The sequence below is a fragment of the Acomys russatus genome, chromosome 20, assembly GCF_903995435.1.
Source record: "Acomys russatus chromosome 20, mAcoRus1.1, whole genome shotgun sequence".
In the NCBI taxonomy this organism is placed as follows: domain Eukaryota; kingdom Metazoa; phylum Chordata; class Mammalia; order Rodentia; family Muridae; genus Acomys; species Acomys russatus.
The window spans coordinates 10,736,680-10,758,316 of NC_067156.1; the positions used below are offsets into that span (position 1 = coordinate 10,736,680).

Sequence of the window (21,637 nt, forward strand, 5' to 3'; positions counted from 1 at the left end):
CTAGCTATGTATCTATCTATCTATCTATCCATCTATCCATTCATCTATGTATCTATCCGTTCATCTATCATCTGTCAATCTATCTATCCATCCATCTATCTATAAACATAGATACAGCAAAGAAGTCAGACAACTTAATTCCATGATTAAAGCTGGTATGATTAATAACAGGAACATGGTTACTGGCTCCCTGCAGAAGCCATGATTGCATAGATAGTGACCTGGTGCAAAGAGCATACATGGAATCTGACTAGGAAGTGGCAATCTGTAATCCTTACACATGTCCACAGCATACTGCACAGAGGCAGCCAAGGGACAGTGCCAGATGAAAGCAAGCTGAGGAGACTTGACCATGAATCTAAGTGAGTTGATGCTGTCCTGGATAGGAAAAAATGCATTAAAGGACACTAGTGGGACAAGTGACCACACTGGGATATGGGCTGTAGGTTAAAGTGTCAAGTGCCCAGAATTTTCCAACTGTATATAGTTACATTAGATGGAGGCTACCATTGTCCTTAGAAATTCATGGTGAAGCATTAGGACACATGTGCTATCTATTCCCACATATTCAAAGTAAAGATGCCTATATGTCTATATGCACATTTTGGCAGAGGAAGAATGAGCAAACCAAATGGGGAAGAATGATGTGAAAACAAGACCAAAATGGGCCAAACTGAGTACCTGATGTAAGGATGAGGCCTCAAGACGAAGTTTAGAAGAAACTGTATCTGCAAACTCTCAAAACATGGTTGCCAGGAGAAGGTCAGCAATAATGACAACACCAGTTCACGTGTCAATGTGGATGGGAAAATTCCACCTGGTCTCAGCCCCAGATGAAGAGCTACAGGTGGGGATAGCTGCCTAGAGAGACATCCAGTCTCTTCCCGGAACAAGCTCCCACTCGGTTGTCAGATCTCAAGAGGTCAGCTCGACGTGTGTGGACATATGAAATGCAAAATGGACTCTGGAGGCTGAACATTTACATGTGCACATGCGCACACACACAGAGATTCCTATGTTTATACATGTAACGGTAACTACAGGTAGGAGCATGAGTTTGGGAGGGGTACCTGGAGGGGCTGGAGGGGGAGGACGGGGCAGAAGTGATGTCAATGCAGAGCTCACGAATGAAGTTCTCAAAATAAACAAAAGTATTTTTAAACAGCAAAACTAAGCAGACAGTGGTACACTCACACACAGTCCAATGAAACCAAACCACGCACAGCAGCCACAACAACTCTGAGGGGTGTAAGTGCTCATTTGCTTCAATGACCAGAAAGAGAATTCACCTTTGACAAGTCCAAGACAGGAGCTAGGAACTCAGTAACATTTTCTGGGGAAACTGTGGTGATCCTGCCCGCTAATGTTTGTGGAGGGCTTGGAAAGCGCTGATCATTCTGAAAGGCATTTTGCTTGCATTGCCTCCTGGCTTCCTCAGAGAGCAGTACTCTTTCCTACTGATACGTCAAGATGCTAGGATCCATCCAAACAATACAGAGAATGAGGAACTGGCAGAAATCAAACAAGGATGGTCATGGAGCTGATGGGCTTTGCCAGTGCCGTGGTGCTAAAGTTGTTTGCGGACTACTTACTAAGCTTCCTGCAGGAATGAACGATGACCCTGACTTAGCCGGACTCGTGAAGCTAATAACCAGTAGAAAATGCATGCCTGCGTGAGTGGATCCTCCACTGATTCCAGCCAGAGCTTGAATAAGCAAGAACAATGAAGTGACAGCATTTGCTCCCACATTGCAATGTGATGCCTTCTTCCAAGGGCTGAACTTTCTAATAAATCTCTTCCAGGCATGAAGCTACAGGCCACGGGGAGCCAAGCACGGTGGTATGCACATAGCCCCCAGGTATTTGCATAGGCTGAGACAGGAGGGTGGCTTGGGCCCCAGAGTTTAAGATAAGTTCAAGCAAGTGAAACTCTGCTTGAAAAACTAAGAAAACAGTTCATAAACATGCCACCAGAATCACCAGAGTGATCGTTTCAAAAATAATAAACCTCAGTTTTATAATGCATCCAAACAAACTGCCTCTTGCTCACCTGTTAGCCTAGAAGATTGGCGGGGGAGGGGCAAACCCTAAAAAACTGCCAAAATTTGTTTTTGTAAACCTTTTTTTTTTTTTTTTTTTTTCCCTTTCCAGTACTGAGGCTTAAGGTCAGGGCTGTACATAATTGAGACAAACTTTACAAGAAACAACAGAGCCAGCCCTTTGCCTGTACACTCGGAAATGCAAAATGCCTTATAGCTGTCAAAAGGTGTGAAGGCCCCCAACCCCCGATCCTCCCCAAATCAGTCATATCTGTCTGGACCTCAAAGCTGCTCCTTAAGCTTCCTCCTGAAGCAATCTGAGGAAAACGGCTCAGAAAACCGAGCCTTGCGTTCATCACCAGCCACCTGTCCCTTGTCTAACGGTGAACGGCTTCATAAAGCACTTGGCCTCTAAAACTTCAGGTTTCTCTTTCTTCAATTTGTTTTCCATACGTTACTGTAAAGAGGCATGACTTTAGTGCCCCCCACTCCTTCATTTGGCCTTGGTAGCTCTAGTTCATTGAAGACAGTCTGTATCTTTGCGACATGAGGCTTTACACGGCCATCCCATTGCTGGCATCGTCATTTCTCATACAGAGAGTGTGTGTCTGAACAGGCTGTACCTTTCTTTCCAGTGAAAGATGGATGGACTATTAGTATAAAAGCATAAGCTCAAAATCCTAGTGTCTGTTGTTGTTTAGAGGGTGAAGTCTTATCACTTGGCACTAGATGACCTTCCCCAACTTTAATTGTATTTTTTCAGCCATGGAGAAACCTTAAAAATCCTGACGCTCATCTTATATGAACATTTAGACCTAAGCAACTGTTGAAACCCATTGAAGTAGAATCTGTGCAGCTTGGTCCCAGCCACCTGTCTTTCCGGAACCACCTAAAGTCCACTGTGTAGCCAAGACTGTGGCTTCTGAACAATGAAACATGCAAAGAAGTTTATCAATTGTAGACTGATAGAAACGATGGTCAATATCTATCTTTCTTTTCTTTTTCAAGACAGGGTTTCTCTATAGCCCTGGCTGTCTGGATCTCTCTCTGTAAACCAGCTGGCCTCAAACTTGGAGATTCACCTGCCTCTGCCTCCTGAATGCTGGGATTAAAGGAGTGTGCCATCACTGGCCAGCAAGAGATGTTTACCACCTGTGTTATTTGTTAAGGGATGTACAATCCAACTGGTCAGCGAAGGAAGGTGTACGGGAGCAGAGACAGTGGCACCGGGATGAAGAGTGACGGCATGTGCCAAGTGAACGTGACATGCAGGCAGCAAGCGGGACCCAGAGCCAGTCTATGACAGAAAAGGGCTGTCCCCACTAGAGAAGCTGCATGGTTGAGGGAGGCAACTCCAGCAGGGTGGGTGGAGCCTATGGAAAACAGGGAAGCGACTAACCGAGCTATAGCAGAAAGCCCTCCTTAGAGTAGAAAGGTTGGAGCATCAGGCTAGAGAAATCTACATGTCCAACACAAGCAGAAAGGGGGTCTCCACTGTGGTTGAGGAAACGACCCATCGAAAGCAGTCCTCTGGGAAGACTGGGTTGCAGAGACATTCCCCGTGTTTTGTTGAAACTTCTAAAATTCAAGTCAACAGAACACAACTCAGGTAATAACACGCATGATGACAATGTACTTTTTAGTTTTCTATAAAGAGAGAAACCAGAGTTTAGCCTGCAGAAAAGAAAGAAGACCTTGCTCTTGGAGGGGAGTCTGGGCTACCCGTAGGGCTTGTGAAACTCGCTGCTCCTTCGAACACTGCTCCAGTTGCCTGGCTCCTGACCTGATAAACACAGCACCTTCCGCTTTTCCCAAAAAGCAGTTGGTACAGTCATAACGGACACCGTTTTAGGCCACAACAATTCTTTTTCCTATAGTATTTTTTGAAAAGGCTTTTTCTTTTCTTTTTAAGTTTAGTGAGCAGCTGAAGAATTCTAAGAATGAGAAAGGCTCCCAAAGCATTTATTCACTAATACTGACAGAACAAATGCCACTTGCTACTATTTGTTACTATTGTACCAAGATTCTGTTTTCAAATAAATAATCTGCCAGGCATTGTAGACAAGTCTGTCAAAGCCAAAACAGCAGTCCATGTCTGCACAGTCTATAATTACTTGGCTAAAATATCCTGCTACAACTTCAAGAAAAGTTGAATAACAGATTAAGAAGTTAATAACCTTATATAATGAGCTGTAAAGCCAGAAGATAGTAAATGGTGACATGTTTGGTTTTTAAAAACTGAATTATGAGCTACCCGGACTGAAAGTTTATTGACGCAAATACATCACAAGGTCAGTTCTGACCACAGAATTCACTCCACAGAACATGACATCCCTGAACTGAATGGAGCTCAACCTAAGGTGACAAGGTGGCCACCACCCACATTTAACTAGAGCAACAAGGTCACACCACTGATACACTCAGAAAGACAAACTGAGAGGAGTAGCAGGCCCAGGTATCTGAACTTCTAAGCAGATACTTTTAAAATCAGGGTGCACTGTCCACTTGTGGGATGGCACCTTGCGGAGCTGCTACGTCCGAGTCATTCACAAAAGTGACGTTCACGTTGGACAAGACTGTGGAGCTCGGGGACTGGCTACACATAGCGAGCCAGCTTCAAGACCACAGAGGTCTGTTCACCTTACGAATATCCAGCTTCGTTAATTATAATTAACTATGACAAAAATAGAGCTCTCAGAGATAACAAAATAACTGCACAGAAGTGTTTAATTCTTTGAAGTCAGCTTGCTCTCTCGTTAACAGGCAATTCTCAGTTCCTGTTGCAAAGGCAGAAAGACAATCAGCTCTCCAAGTCCCCTCCTCTCTCTGTTTGTCTCGTCCAGTCTTACCTGCATAATGTACAGGGATCTCTATCTTTGGCCCAATGACATAGTGACCTTCCTCCAGGCTGTGGGCAGTGATGGTGGTCCACTGACGGCACGAATGGATCAGCAGGTAGTCATTTTCCCGCAGCCCTTCCACGCACTCTCCTAGAAAATATAATTTCGTAGGAGAAAATGGGAATTTGTATCTGTTTACTCCACACCCTACAGCGAAATTTCCTTAGTTTAAACTTGTATGGCTTTGGGGAGATGGTGTAGTCTGGAAAGGGGCACTGGAGACTGAGGCAGAGGCAGGAGGATCCCTCACACTAACTGGCCAGTCTAGCCAATCAGCAGGCTCCAGGTTCAGTGAAAGATCTTGTCTCAAAAAATATGGTGGTGCTATGGGTTTCCCTGGAGGCCATGATAGTCTAGACCACAAGGATTTAGGGGTTAGTTGTCCCCAGCTCTCACCACCACCACCACCACCACCTATTTAACTTAAGGGAAAAAGGTGGCATTATCCCCTAGTGCCCCCACCTTTATTTATGAACAAACGGACAGTTGATAGCACAGTTTAAATTCCTTGGGTTGGAAAGAAAAAGGAGAAAAGAAATAAAGCAAAAAGGGTTTTCTATTCCAAGTTGAAAATTATACATAGGGTTCCATAGAGACACTTCCATTAATTGGCAATATGGCAGCACATACATCCTCATGCCTACATGGCTGTGGCTTAATGACAAACCCCATTCAGTGTCTAGAGCAGTCACCACTCAGATGACGTTTATGTCACTTCATGTAGTAAGAAGCCATTGCTAAGAAGCCATTGCTCCTTCCCAGGTAAGGAAAACTAATCCAAAATGATGTGATGTGTCCGAACTCACAGGCTTAATCAGCAGAAAAGAGAGATTCAGATGTGGACAAGAAGGATGCCAAAGCTGAGCCCTTAAGCACTACAATAAAACCATCAAAAGTAAACCTCAGTTGAAGGCATGCTTGACACTAAATACGTATACTTCCTTTTACGTTCCATGTGTACCTCCGCCAGTTCTCTCTGGCCTGCCACCAACCCTCCCAATCAATTAAGTGTAGTGAAGCTTTATAATAGCCAGATGAAATTATTTCTCATTTTAATAGTCTCTGAAGTACCTCTCTAGCCTCCTGAAATGATGAAAAACTATTTCAAAAGGGAAATCCACTTTTTGAGATGTAAATGATGTTTTTCAGATGCCGACGAAATCCATCCCATTAGTTCTGGGTTAGCCATTTTAAACTCCCAGTGAAAATATCTGCAGAGGTTAATTCCTTATAGGGAAGACAGCCTTCCTCATTTTTTTGTATTAACTTTACTACAGTAATCAAGAGTCATGTTAGTGATGAAATTGTATGTTTTGCAATGGAGTTTGCAGACCTCTCTAAAATGAAGAGATCCCGTACTTTTCCAGTCATTAATGAAGGCAGTAATGCCTGCTTGGTTGTCCCAACTGTAACCAGTTAACTGACTTCTAAACCAATACCATGATGATCTTTGAAGCAGTCTAAATGAAAGCATATTTTATCTCTGGGGGTAGAAAAGAGATTTAAAAGCTTTATTTAGAGGGTAGAAATGACCTAGAGATAGTGTTCGTTAGCAGGATGGGAAGGTCTGAGTCATGCAGACTCCCTGCCCCTCATGCTTGGGAGGACTAGGCTATTTCATAATAACGTCTCCCGGGGGACTCATCAGCCCTTTGCATTTCTCAGGCATATTACATCAGGAAGGAAGGCTCTAGAAGCTCCACTCCAGGGGAGACATTAAGCAGTACCTACCACAGCAGCCTCTGGAAGGGCCAAGCACGCAGCGAGTGCATTCCACAGACCTGCTCTTCAGCCGCACTGCGTCACCTCCACTGTGTGGTCTCGGGCAGGACCTCTGCTTCTCCCCAGCAAGATGGGTATCACAACCCCTGCCTCCCAGGGAACACAGAGGGATGGAGCAGAGGGCATTGTGGCCAGGTCTGATCTATTACGAGTGATCCCAAAACTTCAACCATTAACTTCACAGTACGCTTTTTTATGTGTGTGCCTAAATGTTAGTCCAACATTGTAATTTTAGGTCATGCTGTTCTTTAATAGGCTGGGAATGACCTTCAGAGCAGTCGAGGGGTTTGTTTGGAGTTGTGCAGCTAGTAAGTGGGCGACTTGTATTTTGGAAATGGCATTTCTTCCTGATCTTCTGCCACAACTTTGGCCTTTACTTGGAAAACCACTGGCACTAACCCAGACACAGGGCGAAGCTGACCAGGGGCTTCCAGTTTCCTTCATGTACTCAACCGTCACAACAGGCATGTTTCTAGCATTTGGGGCCCATACAGCAGGGGACAACAGCAACAACAAAAAGTCCTTCGTATCCAGCACGGAGGAGACGGACAATACCCACAAGAACAGTGAATAATTTCATCATCAGTGAATTATTTGAGAAGTGCTATGGGAAAGGGACACACACCTTATTAAAAAGTTCATGAGAGTACTAGAAAGGGGCCATGAATGTCTGAGGGGGCAGTCTGCATGCTTTTTAAATGTCAAACTATCCCTTACTCATTTGTCCTCCAAACCTTTCTTCTTTCATTTACTTTCTTATTCGTATGTGTACATATGTTGGTGCACATGTGCCATCATGCCTGGACCTACTACTTGATTTGTACTGCTTTTTTATTTCTGTGAGCAGGCAATGGAGGAGTTGGTAGAAATCTTAAAAAAAAAAAAAAAAAAAAAAGACATGGCTCTGTCATTCTCTGTCATTTAAGAGGCCCACAGTTTGCTCATGTGTAATTTCGTGGGAGGGAACACAAGACCCATGCTGTATGAAAGAGATAAGCAATCTAGGCTGGGCCTGGACCTTCAGCAGAGATGAAGAAAGTGTTAAGAGAACAGAGCCACGGGGCATCCCTGTGATGAACAGCTGGGCGGGGCATCCCTGTGATGGACAGCTGGGCGGGGCATCCCTGTGATGGACAGCTGGGCGGGCATCCTTGTGATGGACAGCTGGGCGGGCCACCCTGTGATGGACAGCTGGGCTAGGAGGAGACGGAAACCTTCCTGGAGCCCGGGAATGAACAGCAGCATGTCAGCAACATGAATCTGGAGACACTGCAGAAGATGAAGATGAAGGGAGGAAACGGAGCCCTGAGGCCCACATGGGAAACTCAGGGGGAGGGCGCACTGCCACTCAGCGACAAAACAAAAATGTTATTTTCTGCAAGTGAATTGTGTCATAAAGAGTGTTTTAATTTTATTCCACAGTGGGCTCTAAAGTGGCACCAAAAAACAACTGCAGTCAAGTTCATCAAAATGAAAAGCTAATGTGCAGCCCTGCAGTTTGCTGGTGCAGTGAACATGAGCGAGATGCTCGGAATGACTTTCGGAGCCATAAAGTAGCAAGGAAGCAATGCCTATTTCTGAGCTTATGTCGTATTTTATTTTTTTAAACAACTGATCTGTGTGCCTGCTTTAGGCAAAGTCAGTTCCACAAAAGTTGTCTAGAAATAAAACAATACAATAACTTAAAATATCCCAGGGTAGGTCACTAATAAAGAAGTGGAATTACATGAATTCATAAAGCAAACATCTTTGTGTGACATAGCTACCCTGGTGCTTCATGACTATGTATAATGTACTAAAATTTAGCTCAAGGTTGTAGCACTAAGAAGCACAAGGAAGTGGGTGCTCTATTCTACAATAGGGAAACATCATCCTGTAAGAGCTCTACAGCTAACATGCTTCTGGACACACTTCGTTTGCTTGCATTGACCTTGCTCCCCTAAAAGCAATCCACACCCTCCTGTTAAGATATCCATACTTTTCATTTAACACTAGATAACTTCAAAGTAAGTCTGCTTTAAAATAAGGCCCAATTTCAAAATCCAAAATAATGATTTATGACCTGGACATGTAGAAATGCGTAGCTTTCTCCTCTGCCTATTGGCTTATGTTACAAAACAGTCTACCGAATCACCTTTTTGTCACCTCTACTCAGTGCTCCCCCTTCACCAGCCATTACAGAAGCAGGAAAGGCACAGCCGTAGCCTGCCCCCCTTCTTTCTCATTTACAAGCCTGCACCTTTCTCCAGGACCCCCTTAGCTACACAGCTTATGGCATCAGTTGCACATTTCTATGTGGTGCCCCTGGTCTAGGTTATTTTCCACACCTTTCTGAAGGGATGCCCTCTGTTGGCCATGCATCATATACCATGCAGCCATCCTGTGATGCTGACAGAGAGTCACTATGTTCGAGGCCCTTGCAACACAGTAGTGAATGAACCAAACAGACACAGTGATCTTCTGGGCCTTCTATCTTATATTTTTCTTTTCTATAGCCAGGACCACTTAACAATATAGTATCCTATTGTCCCACCTCCTCAGCTGTTCCTATTCATCTCTTGGCCCAGCAGCCCAAAGGGTCTGCACCCTTATGTCCCTGCTCTACATTAGCCTCCCGAAGGGCTCTTTTTTGTTCAAATATTTGCTCCACTCCTGTCTTCACTTGCACTCTTCTCTTTATATTCTCACATCTATACCCCACATCTCATCCTATTGTTCTTAAAAACCTGCTCAAATGCCACCCACATGAGTGTCTCTCTATCTTGAGTCTAATCCTACCTAAATACTAAACCCAATCTCATTGATTTAAATCACAATCATTTTGCCTTGCTTATAGTCTATGCCGGAATTGTTAGGTGGTTTCTTTTAGAGCTAAGAGGTCAACTTTTAAATGTATGTGCGTAAGTATGCAGATAAAATTTTAATAAAAACATTTAAAAAGTTTGTCCCACCGGGCCATGGTGACAGTTCCTTTCAGCACCTGGAAGCCTCAGGCAGGAGGATTCTAAGTTCCAGGTCAGCCTTGGCTACAGAGTGAGTTTAAAGGCAGCCTAGGCTGCATAGCTAGCCACAGTCTCAAACACAAAAATGACACGCTCATGCATTTGTCAGGTTTCAGAAACATGGTTTTAGGGGTTAAGGAGAATAGACGTTCAGGACTATAAACAAAGCCTTCTTCAAGGCAGTGTATCTCAACAGACCCATAGAAGGCAACACAGCAGGCTACACGCATGGCCTTGGCCTTCACTGGGCTCTTAAATAGTCCAATACTGAGCTCCATGTTGGACTATAACTTACCATGTGCCTTATAGTTACTTTAGCTTCACGCATCAGTACAGCTGAGTATATCTGAATCACAGCACAGGCATCTTTTGGTCTGTATGGATTACTCGGATGGTTCTGAACCCCTCAGTTATGCAGCACTACCCACAGGACAACACAAGGATGTCAAATGCTCCTTTTAGTTTTAAACAGGAAAGTGAGGTACAGATCGAATATTTTAATTCATATCTAGTGAAAAAGAAGTCTCATAATAAAATCTGAAATTTGAAATGTGCTGAAATATAGCATTTTTTTTTTTTAGTGCTACCATGATGTCACAAGTGGAAAATTCCACACATGACCTCACATGAACTAAAAATACTACACAGTTCCTTCCAGGCTGGGACACAAGGTGCATGTAAGATGGAAATGGGTCCAGTGTTTAGACTTAGGTCCTGAGATGTAGCTGCAAATATCACACAATCTGAGAAAGAAAAAAAACAAAAAAACAAAAAAATAACAACTCTGTAATAAGTGGGCTTGGACGACTAAATTCGTCTTACTACTAAATCTGTCAGCTCATGACTAGCACATTTTCTCATTATTACTGTTAGGATAAAGCCAAAGAATAAGGCAGACATATGTCCATGTTGGATTTGTTTGGGGCATGTTCTTGTCATACAGAGTATATCCTGCATTAACAGAACAGAGACAAGACCAAACGCACGCGATTTTAATAATTCCCTCAATTGTGAGAATTGTGTGACTGTGGCAAGTATATATTTAAATTTATTAACAAATTCACATTTTCTTTGTTCCTGGTGCCTTATTTCATACCAGAGCTAAAGGCCAGTCAGGCACTGTTGCTCTACAAACTGCTTTGACTCCTTCCAACTCCCAGAATACCTGGCTTTGCGTACAGAACTGTACGCGCAGAGCCATTATCTTTTTCTAAGTTTGCTTTTATTCCTAGATGACTTAGTTTGGTCTCGGCACCTCTAGCAGAACTCTGACTATGACGGACATGCACATACTTGTTGACAGATTAATAAAGCCACAACTGAAATAATCTGATCTGCTAATGCTTTTGCAATGAGACTCAATCAATGAAAAGCTGGTCCTTGTGTCTGGTTAAATATCAACTATGGGCAAATGAATCTCTTCTCCAACTTTCTTGTTGATTCTCATTAAAGTCTAATTTAATAGTTATGAATTGTCCTATTTTTCCAACATCCAAAGGGGAGCTGGCTAAATGACCACAATGTATTTGATGTTTCTCACTCTATTGAATAAAAACTGTGACGTTACTTTAACTGTGTGTAAACTTGATGCTACAGTCTTTTCCATGTGGAAGGGAGTAAATGAATTCTCTATATTTCTCTTACAACTTAAAAATAAAAACACCTTTGATGTCAAGGGTGGAACAGCAAATATGTTTGCTCTGCTTCCCAGGCATATAAAGGAGCATAGTGCCTCACTGTCTTGGCAGTTAGCCTCGTCATATTTCCGAGTTCTAGCCAAAAGTGTGTAAGCAAAAAAACGACACTGCCTTCTTCCTGCCCTGGCCACACCCATGAAAGCGGTTCACAAGCCCTATGAGAAATATTCATTTTCAGGAGCATCTGGAACAAACCCAGCAGTCTGGGCAAACTAGCTGTTGCATGGCTGAACACACACACACACACACACACACACACACACGGCCTGAGAAACATTACCACAGAGGTAGCTCCAGTGTTCCCTTTCAACAACAGTTAGCCTACCTAAGGCAACATGTCTATCATCACAACATCCCAGTAACCAAAAAGGCTTGTTTCCAGAGGTTTCTCTAAGCAGTCTGCATAAATTTAAACTTCTTGGCCCTTTGAGAAGGTAGTTTAGAGGCAGCTCCTTCATTCAGCTGATTTCATCCTATAGATTAAGGAACATAATTCAATGTGATGTAATTAGCACCCTTGAACATTTTCAGTGAATGAGGTCTTAGCTGTCCCACTGTCTTCCAGCTTGAAAACTGTAGAATGTACCTTCAATATGTTTGTCCCAAACAACCTTATAAACCATGTGGTAAAAGGTTATGAGTGTGGAAGGAGAAGAAGTCATGTGACAGCAACTGTACCGGGAGAGTACAGCCATCAGCAAACTAAAAACTGAAATATTGCCTACATTGAAAAGGTAGTAAGGGGCTCCAAAGAAAGGGAGGGGAATTCTCAAAGAAATACCTAGTTAGCAGGGAACCATTAAGAGGGAAAAATTATCAAGCCACCAGGAAGGATGTGGACACAGGCAATCACTGGAGCGCAGGTAATAATCCAAACTTAATGGGAACTGAAGACACCGCAGCCCAAGGAGCAAGAGAGGAGACCGCCCTCAGCCTAATGGCTGAGTTATAAGGATGAAGGGGCGGGAACTGACATCAACATCACACAGACACAGGAGTGATATCTGGGGCTGCTTGGTAAGAGCTTGGGAATGCATCAACCGAGTCAAGAGGATTGTTTCTGAAAAGCTTTTGGGACAGATATCATGTGTGAATGAAACAAAGCCGCATCCTAAGCCTGGACAAACACAGTCAGGCTTTAGAATCGTCTAGTAAAAGTCACGAGTACTATCCTGCGCTCCCCAACGATCCTCCAAGGACATGCGAGTTCTTACATTTCTATACCCACAGAGAGCACTCTTGACCTTCAACACCGTAGCCTGGTTCTAGCATTGTCATTTTGTGAACAGTGGCCTCTGGGGGGAAAATAACAGGCAGAGTCAACAACACTGCCCTTCGGCCTTGGTGGACATCCTGCTGTAATCATTTCCGAACATGAGCAGCGGTCTGATTGTCCCTTGCGTGTGATGACAGGACCCTGCAGCCCAGAGGGACACAATCTGACCCCAGGCTGTATGCTCACTGTCATCATTTGGAGACCAGCGAGAACACTCGTCATTCCCCGCCTCTGGCCAATGAGGTCAGGGATGTGTGAGTGGGGTCCTTGGACCAGCAGGCTCTGAAATCTTCCCTGCGTGCTAATGCACAATCCAGGTTTTGAAAGGGCCCTGGAGAGACCATATCCCAGTGGGTGGCTCAGTTCTTGGGTTCACATATATCTGAGATACAAGTTTCTTACCACATACATAAGCTATAAATAAATATGTTTCATTGTGTAGAGTCTTTCACTTTCTTGATAGTGTGCTCAGAAGTGCAACAATTTTTAGTTCAGATGACGTCAAGTATACTATTTCTTTTGTTACTTGTGCTTCCACAGTCAAACATTGTCTACCACAAGGTCAAGAAGAGCCACGGCTGTGCTTCCACAGCTTTGTCTTTTACATTTAGGCCTACAACTCATGTTCAATGCTGTGTGTGTCATAGGTGGGGTCCAAAAGCACTACTGTGTATGTGGCTACTCAGAAGCCCGACCATTTTGACTTTTGCAGAGGTGATCCCTTCTTCACAAACTCCTCATGCTCACTGTCACACCCAGCTCTGCGTCTATGGAAGGCTTTGTTTCCAGCCTTTCCACACCATCCAACTACCTCATATTGTTATGCTAATATTATACTGTCTGAATTACTGTGGTTTTATTGTCAGTTTTGAAAACAAGAAATTGAGTTTGACAACTTTGCTCTTTTTCAAGATTGTCTGGGTTTTTCTGTGTACCTTTTATCTATGTTAATTGTCAATTTCTGAAGAAGAAGGAGGAGGAGGAGGAGGAGAAGCAGAAGGAGGAGAAGAAGAAGAAGAAGGAGAAAGAAGAAGAAGAAGAAGAAGAAGAAGAAGAAGAAGAAGAAGAAGAAGAAAGAAAGAAGAAAGCAAGCTGTGAATTTGGTAACTGTTTACTCTATGGATCAGTTTGGAGATTGCTGCTTTAGGAACACTAATCTTTCCAGTCTATGAGCAAGTTATGCCTTTCTATTTGTTTTGTTCTTATTCAACAATGTACACTTTCCAGTGTACAAGTCCTATAATGCTTTTGCTAGATGTGTGAATGGGCAATACACTCTTTCTGACAGCATTGCAAGGAAAATGATTTTGCAGCGCCCACTCCTAACACACAGATGTACAGTTAATTGTTGTATGTTGATCTTATATTTAGCAACTTTGCTGAACTTGCTTCCTAGTTCTTTGTAAACATTACATATTCTTTAGAAATTTCCATTTATAAGCACAGGTTATCTGTGAACAGAAGAAGTTTTACTTCCCCATTTGAATGTGGACACCATTTTTTTCTTCAGTGTCTCTAGCTAGAATCTCTAATAAAATGCTAACAGTACGTGGCCACCAAGACCCTTTTTGGAGACATTTTGCCTTTTTCTTCTTCTTTCTGAGAGATGTAATTTGATATGATTCCTGAATGTGATTACTTCCATCTCATCTCATCTCAGGCTCCAAGGAGAACTCAGGACTAGAATTCAGCCCAGGGCAGGGGCAAACAGAAGAAACCTGGGCCAGAAAACACCATGAAAAATACAGACATCTTTTCTAAGGTGAGCACCAACAGGGGAATTTACAATGATGCACAGTGACATCTCAGGTGAGCTCTATGGAAAGGTAAGGCCACTCCACACCAGTAGTCTCATTTGACTACGACTAAGACTAAACATAGGGGATCTGTTCAGTTCCTCCTGTGAATTTCACTTTGGCCATGAACCTGCGGCACAGAAAGCCTAGCTTCGTGCAAAGCTTGGGAGATCCCTGTTTCTGGAGGACGTGCAAGAATTCAAAGAGAAGAAGGAGAGTCTATGGTGATATGTTAACCAAATCAGGAAGGTTCCCCCGCCTCCCTGGTCCCAGAACAGACGTTCTGATTAAATATGCATATGCTGTCATGGCATGCTGACTAGTTAAAGAGTGAGTTCTTGTTCCTTTGCTCATCAAAAGCATCACATGTTTAGGAAGGTAAGACAAACAGAGGTTAAGATCTCCACAGACAGATCCTTGTTTGCTTGCTTTGTTTTGTTTTGTTTGTGTTTGTGTGTGTGTGGTGTTTTTTTGTTTGTTTTTTGTTTTTTTTTTTTGTTTTTGAGACATTGTCTCTCTGTGTAGCCTTGGCTGTCCTTGGAACTCACTATGTACACCAGACTGGCTTTGAACTCAGAGATCGGCCTGCCTCTGCCTCTGAGTGCATCACTACCACCTGGCTCACAGACAGACTTTCACTTTGAGTGCACACACACAGAACACCAGAACCCTTGGATGCCTACCTAGACCATTATTAGTCAAATCTGTAGGCCCTATGTAATTTCTGTTTCTGCTCTGTTACATTCCACAAGATTTCTAGACAACACAGTGGGTGCATATATATACACACACATACACTTCAATGAAAAGAATCTTGGGTATAAAGTCACCAGTATTCACATAAAATAAGTCTAAAGAGAAATTAAGCACCCATCTCTCACTCAACCCTAAGCCTCCCAAGGAAACATGAGAACTTGCCCACTGCTCTCTCCTGTACTACACAAGCAACAGGAAACCCACGTCACCCAGAGTCCTGCTTTCAGATGAATACTTTATTCAAAGGCCTAGAGATTATAATCTTGAATTTAAGCTAGTAAAAGCACTTTGTATTCAAATTTTATTCTTTATAAATATAAGAGAAGAAGGAAAAGGAGATTAATTTGGTGAAAGCATTAGCTAGCAATGTGCTCAGTGAGCTTCCTAGTGAAACCTAAGCAAGAAGGAGTGCATGAAACAAAGGAGAAAAGAGAGATCAGGCATCTACTGTTTCCTCTTTAAATAAATCCTCAGAGAAAGGAATCCTTTTCCAACAGCAGATTTACCAATTATTAGGATACCTAACTCTTTCCGTATGAAACAGTAGTATGCCTACTTAAGTCAAACCCCAGACTCTATACTCTAAAATAGCAAGCTGTGCTAATGTTTTAAAGATAAGAATTCTACAGAAAGGAAGTTTTAGAAAACAGCAGGTAAGCAGGTGTGAGTCTCATATTTCTACAACACTTAAAACCATGAGCCAGCATAGTGCGCAGTGAGTAGTATGGGATACTCTGGGGAAAGGCTCAGATTCCCAGGAGAAAGGTATTTGATGAAAAGTCCACCACACTACAGCACAGCCAGAACTGCTTCAGGAAGCCTGATAGGCCCACTCTGCCACCTCGTCCACCTTGGGTTAGATACTATCAGTAAGATCACGCTTTCAGTTTAAATGGTCTGCATCTATAACAGGGGCTTTCAACATGTGGGCCGCGATCCCTTTAGGGTGGTCAAACAACCCTTTCACAGGAGTAACATATCAGCTAGCGTGCATTTCAAGTATTTCTACTATGATTGATAATAGTAGCAAAATTACAGTTATGAAATGGCAATGAAAATAATTTTATGGTTGGAGGTCACCACAACATGAAGAATATTAGTAAAAGGTTGCAGCATTAGGAAGGTTGAGAACCACTGCTCTATAGCAGTGTAAGAAGATGCTCACACCACAAATGGTACACAGAAACTGAGACCCACAAGTATAGGCAGGTGTCACCCCACACTCCACAGGCATCAAAGGCCAAAATCGCCAGGCACATTCCTAGAGTTTTTCCCTCCAACTCTGATAATTATGAAAATATGATGACTCCACGTGGTACATGGGAGGCATCTCAGAAATAAGCAGGGGCTTTTACAGATAGCTTGAGCTTAAGTGACTGTTATTTGCTTTCTATGTGTCTGTGAGTGTGGTGCACATACATAAGCATGTCTGAGGGCACACGTGAGTCCAAGCGTGTATGCGTGTGTGCATGTTCATGTGGAAGTCCTGGGCTGATGTGAGACTCTTCCTCCATTGCTCTCCTTATTGACGGAGGCAACGTCTCTCAACAGAACAAGAGAACCGAGAGAGCCTCCCATTCTTGTTGAACCGTCTCTCCAGTCCAAAATTATAGCTTTGTTATTAATACGTGACTGTGGGCAATGCCTTACCTTCTCGGAGCCGTGCTAAGGAGGCCGGCATGACTGAATAATAGCAAAGATGCGAGTCCCAGTCTAGCACTCCGTGGACAGGAGGCTCCAGGAAGATTGGTGATATTTTCTTTCTCAGCCCCCTCCCCAATGACTGGCTCAGTACATTCTGGGGAGTCCTTGTCCACTCAGAAAGAGCACTGCTACCAGTGTAAAAACCCAACAATTGTAGTGTGCACATGTGTGTGCCCTTGTGTATGGGGGACAAAGGTTGGCACTAGGTGTTGTCCTTGATTCCTCTCCACTTACTGAACCTGGAGCTCACCGGTTGGCAAACTAGCTAGCTGGCCAGTGACCCCAGGGGCCCCCACTCTCTCACCCCCACCCCCCACCCGGGGGTTACAGACTATACCTGTGCTCAGTTTTTATATGTGTTCTGGGCTCAGACTGAGGTCCACATACTTTCCAGGCAGGTACTTAACTGATGGAACCATATCCCTAGCCCCCTAACAATTTCATTTCAAATGGATAAATTGAGTCACAGCTTAAATTTCAGAGATTTCTAATGTTGTTTTGTTTCAACTTTGGCTAAATGTCTCTTGAACTTCATTACTTGACAAATAACTTGAGACACGAATGAATAAAATTTTAATATAAAGCTCACCACATAGAACTTACATGAGAGGAACAGTCTTATGAAAATGTTTAAACTACATATTTGACAGCTTTAAAATGTTGCTCATGAGCTGGCCACAGTGGCGCATGCCTATAATCCCAGCACTTGGGAGGCAGAGGCAGGTGGGTCACTGTGAGTTTGAGGCCAGCCTGGTCTACAAAGCGAGTCTAGGACAGCCAGGTCTAAAAAAAAAAAGTTGCTCACATTTTGAAAACCAAAACCCAGCATTAGAAACCAAACCAAACAAAATATAAAGAAGCAAAGCCTCACACATATTTAAAGAAACATAGGTCGATGTTGAAGTTAATACTTCCAGTATCAATGCACAAATCTAATGAATTTTAATTTTTTAAAAAATTTTTTGAAATTTTTATTTATTTATTTTTATTATAATGTAGATGCCATGTAGCAGAGGAAGAGTTTCATTTCCGGCTGTACTGCTCTTGCTGACAGCAGCTTTATGACACTCTACACGTGGGGCTGCCACATACACACAGCTGACAAACTGAAATGCAAAGAGCACCATCTACTAAACCAGGGAAACAGGCAAACACTTTAAAAGTCACATCAAACTTTATAGACAGACAAAGGTCACAAGGAAGTAAAGGGAGACAAGAAGTACGTGGCATTCCCAGGTGAGGTGCCACTTCTCAAAGCACAACCGGAAAATGAAACAGGAACAACAAGATTTCTTTATAAATATCCAAAACCAAAACTAGGCAACAGGGACGCCAAAAACAAAGCTGTGGGATCGTTTGGTGGGTAATGGTATGAAAGGCATGTGCTGTGCAAGGCTAGCAAGCTCAGTGTGATGCCCGAAACACATGTGGAGGCATAAGGAGAATCAACTCCACAATACTGGTCTCTGACATGGCTTTCATGTGATGAGACGTGCACGTCCCTGTATATCATGTACAATACAGTAACAAACAAAGGATTTTTAAATTTACAAGTATTACATTATATGACTGGACAATGCCAACTGAGTTAGTACTATGGTTAGTTATATTTCCTAACCGACTTTATTGCTTGTAAATTATCAATACAATTTTCTGTGGTCAAAGGTACCAAGGAAAAAGTAATTTTGACACTTAGTCCTAAAGGGTGACTTTCTGAACTTCCGATCTGAAACACAGACTAACTGGCTTGAGGTGAGGCAAGACACACTGTGGGGTGCTTAAGTACCCTGGTACACATATGCCTTTTAAAAAAAAAAGTCTGTTCGAATAATTGAAAGTATGTCAGCAATTATGGATAGAAGTTGCTACTTACAAAGTTTAAAAAGATTTCTCAGACATGGGCAACTATGAAGAGATGGCTTCAGGCTCAGTAAATGTGCTGGTGCCACCCCACCCCACCAAACCTCACTGAGCTCCTTTGTTATCTTGTCCAAGAATATTCTAATTTTGCTCAAAACCAAGCCACTGTTATGGTTTGGCTGTTACATGAGTCTCAAAAAATGACATTGTGAGGTGACGGCTTGGTCCCCAGCTGGTGGTGCTAGCGAGGGGTGGCTGGGCCATGAGTGTGCTAACTTCATGCTACATTAACCTCTCGATGAGTGCATAGCTGAATGGCCTACATGGAGGCGGACACTAGACGGAAGGTACTATGGTGCCCTTTGCTTCTTCCTGTGGTCTCTCTCTGCTCCCTGGCCATCATGAGGTGAGCATCCTCCTTGGCCATACGTCCCTACTGTCACCTGATTGAAATCATGCACCCAAACAAGCCTTTCCTCTTTTAAGTTGTTTGCTCAGGCATTCTGTCAGGGAGACAAAAGGCTGACTGGAAGAGCAGTGGACATAGGGACACTTAGAGAGCCAAGCACAGGTAAATCGATCAGGATGAGACTGTGTTGGCTGGCTACATTCTCATCTGGATCTGTAGGGCTGACATCCCTGTTTTCTGGCTACAGGTCAGAGATTGCTCCCCAGCCAAAGGCCAGTCTCAAGGCCTTGTCTGCAGCCCTCTCCCCATCTCAGCAGGACACCCAACTGTCTCACACCAAAGCCCTCTCATGCTCCCAATATCTCTGACTTCCTGTCTGTGACCTGCTAGAGAAAGAACAGCCTGATTTTGAAAGGGCATTTGACCAGGCCAGCCCACTTGGCCTAGCCGTCCCTCAGTGCACTGGGTGTCTGTGCTCTCCTAGAGGAGACAGTCATGCAATAAAATGGAGCCTTCAGAAATAAGATGAATATCTTTATAAAAGGAGCCCCAGAAAGCTCTCTTGTTCTTTTTGTACCACCTGAGGATTCAAAGAGAGGTCAGCAAACTGCAATGAGAGGCCTTCCTGCCCTGCCCTGCCATACTGGTGGCCTGCTTTCAGATTCCCAGTCTCCAGAACAATGAGATGTGAGTTCCCACTAACATAAGCCACCTAGTCTATGACATTTTATTATACCAGCCCAAACTATGACACTCCTTAACTTAAAATAAAACAAAAGGCTGGGAGACACTACTTACTTTAGAGTAAATTAATTAATGATCCTAATTATATCTATGCAATCCCATTTGACATACACACACACACACACACACACACACACACACACAGAGTATATGTTATATGTAATAACATAGTGCTATCATACGAAAGGACAAAGAACAAGGGACCATCTGAGAAATCTGCCTACCACGGATGCTAATTCATGAGGGAAGCTAGTTTTCATGGCAGATGCAGAATTTAACTTGAGTATTATGCGCACAACTTTATGTTTACAAGGTGATTTTCAAAGTGACTCCAAGCATACAAATTAATCAAAATCAATTAATGCTTTGAGTCATGATGATCTGAGAACTTCACTCCTTTGCCTGAGGTGAGAGGAAAAATGAGGGTGACAGCTTCATTAGCATTGCAACCAGGCCAACAGGACGTGCCTCACTCCAACTCTGGAGACAGACACAATCCTGACATCAGATAAATCTAATTGAGACATGAGTGCAGCCAAAACCAATTAGTTTATGCTTAAGAATAAAACCTGAAGTGATTTTCAGCCATTTCACTTGGCTTTTTAAAAGCTAATTGTGCATAACTGTCAAAGCTCTAAACAGTTGGTGAATTACTACTGTGCATACTATGTTTAGGCCACAAGACTTCCTTGCTTTGCTTTGCTTTGGGCTCTAGCTTTCAAGCCCAGGCAGGAAGAAGGAAGACACAGGAGCAGTGCCTGGGGTCGGGGAAAGGGGAGAATGCTGGGCTCAGAGGATGTTTAAATGCTCAAAGTGCCAGGCACTGACATTGGTGGAAATGAACACTGTCAATGTGCACACACCTCTGTCTTTTGGTTCTATCAAATACCTGACCTACTTCGAGGAACTAACTATTCCTTGGAGTCTAGAGTCTAGACTCTTCACCACCACCCTGGGGGAAGGGTACAGATGTCTACTAGTGGCATTCACCTATCACCACACCATACACCTTCTGGGTGAGGAAGAGCATGAAGAACTCTTTCAGTGGTTGGGAAGACGGCTCCGTACAGTGCTTGATCGGGCAAGCATGAGTAGCTGAGGTCAACCCCAGGGGACTACGTTTTAGCTGTGAAAAGTTGCATGTGTTTGTAACCCCAACACTGGGGAGGCAGAGATAGGGTATTCCTGGGGCACGCTGGCCAGCCAGACCAGCAAATTTAGCAAGCTCCACCCTAAAGAGAGGTCTGTCTGAAAAACAATTGTAGGGGCTGGAGGGATGGCTCATCCTAGTGCCAATTCTTAGAAACCACAGAAAAGCCATGTGGGCATGGGGGCCTATCTGTATTTCCAGAACTCAGGAGGCAGAGACAGGCTGGCTAGCCATATTGATGAGTTCTGGGTTCTATTAAGAGACCTTAAGTCAAAGAATGACTGAGGAAGACTCCTGTCAGCCAGTGGTTTCCACACACATACATGCACACCTCAGCACACACATACAATATCCAAGGTAGGTTATACAGGCATGTGCATGCACCCGCACACAAGCAAATCCATGTGTGCATCCTCTCTATTTCCACTTAACTAGTGAAGGGTACCATCTAAAGCTGGACATAGGAGGGCCATACAAAACTGAATTGGCTTCATAAACATGAATGTTTTGTGATGTGATGTG

At 43.4% G+C, this 21,637-nt stretch overlaps 1 protein-coding gene across 2 annotated transcripts in view; it reads right to left on the reverse strand.

The window, feature by feature from the left end:
* Positions 1-21,637, reverse strand: part of Garem1 (GRB2 associated regulator of MAPK1 subtype 1) — a 176,223-nt gene that overhangs the window by 109,623 nt on the left and 44,963 nt on the right. For both annotated transcript variants that reach the window (XM_051163898.1, XM_051163897.1), the window contains exon 2: positions 4,889-5,029. In XM_051163898.1, coding sequence (XP_051019855.1) covers positions 4,889-5,029 — 141 coding nt within the window. The remainder of the gene's footprint in view (positions 1-4,888; positions 5,030-21,637) is intronic.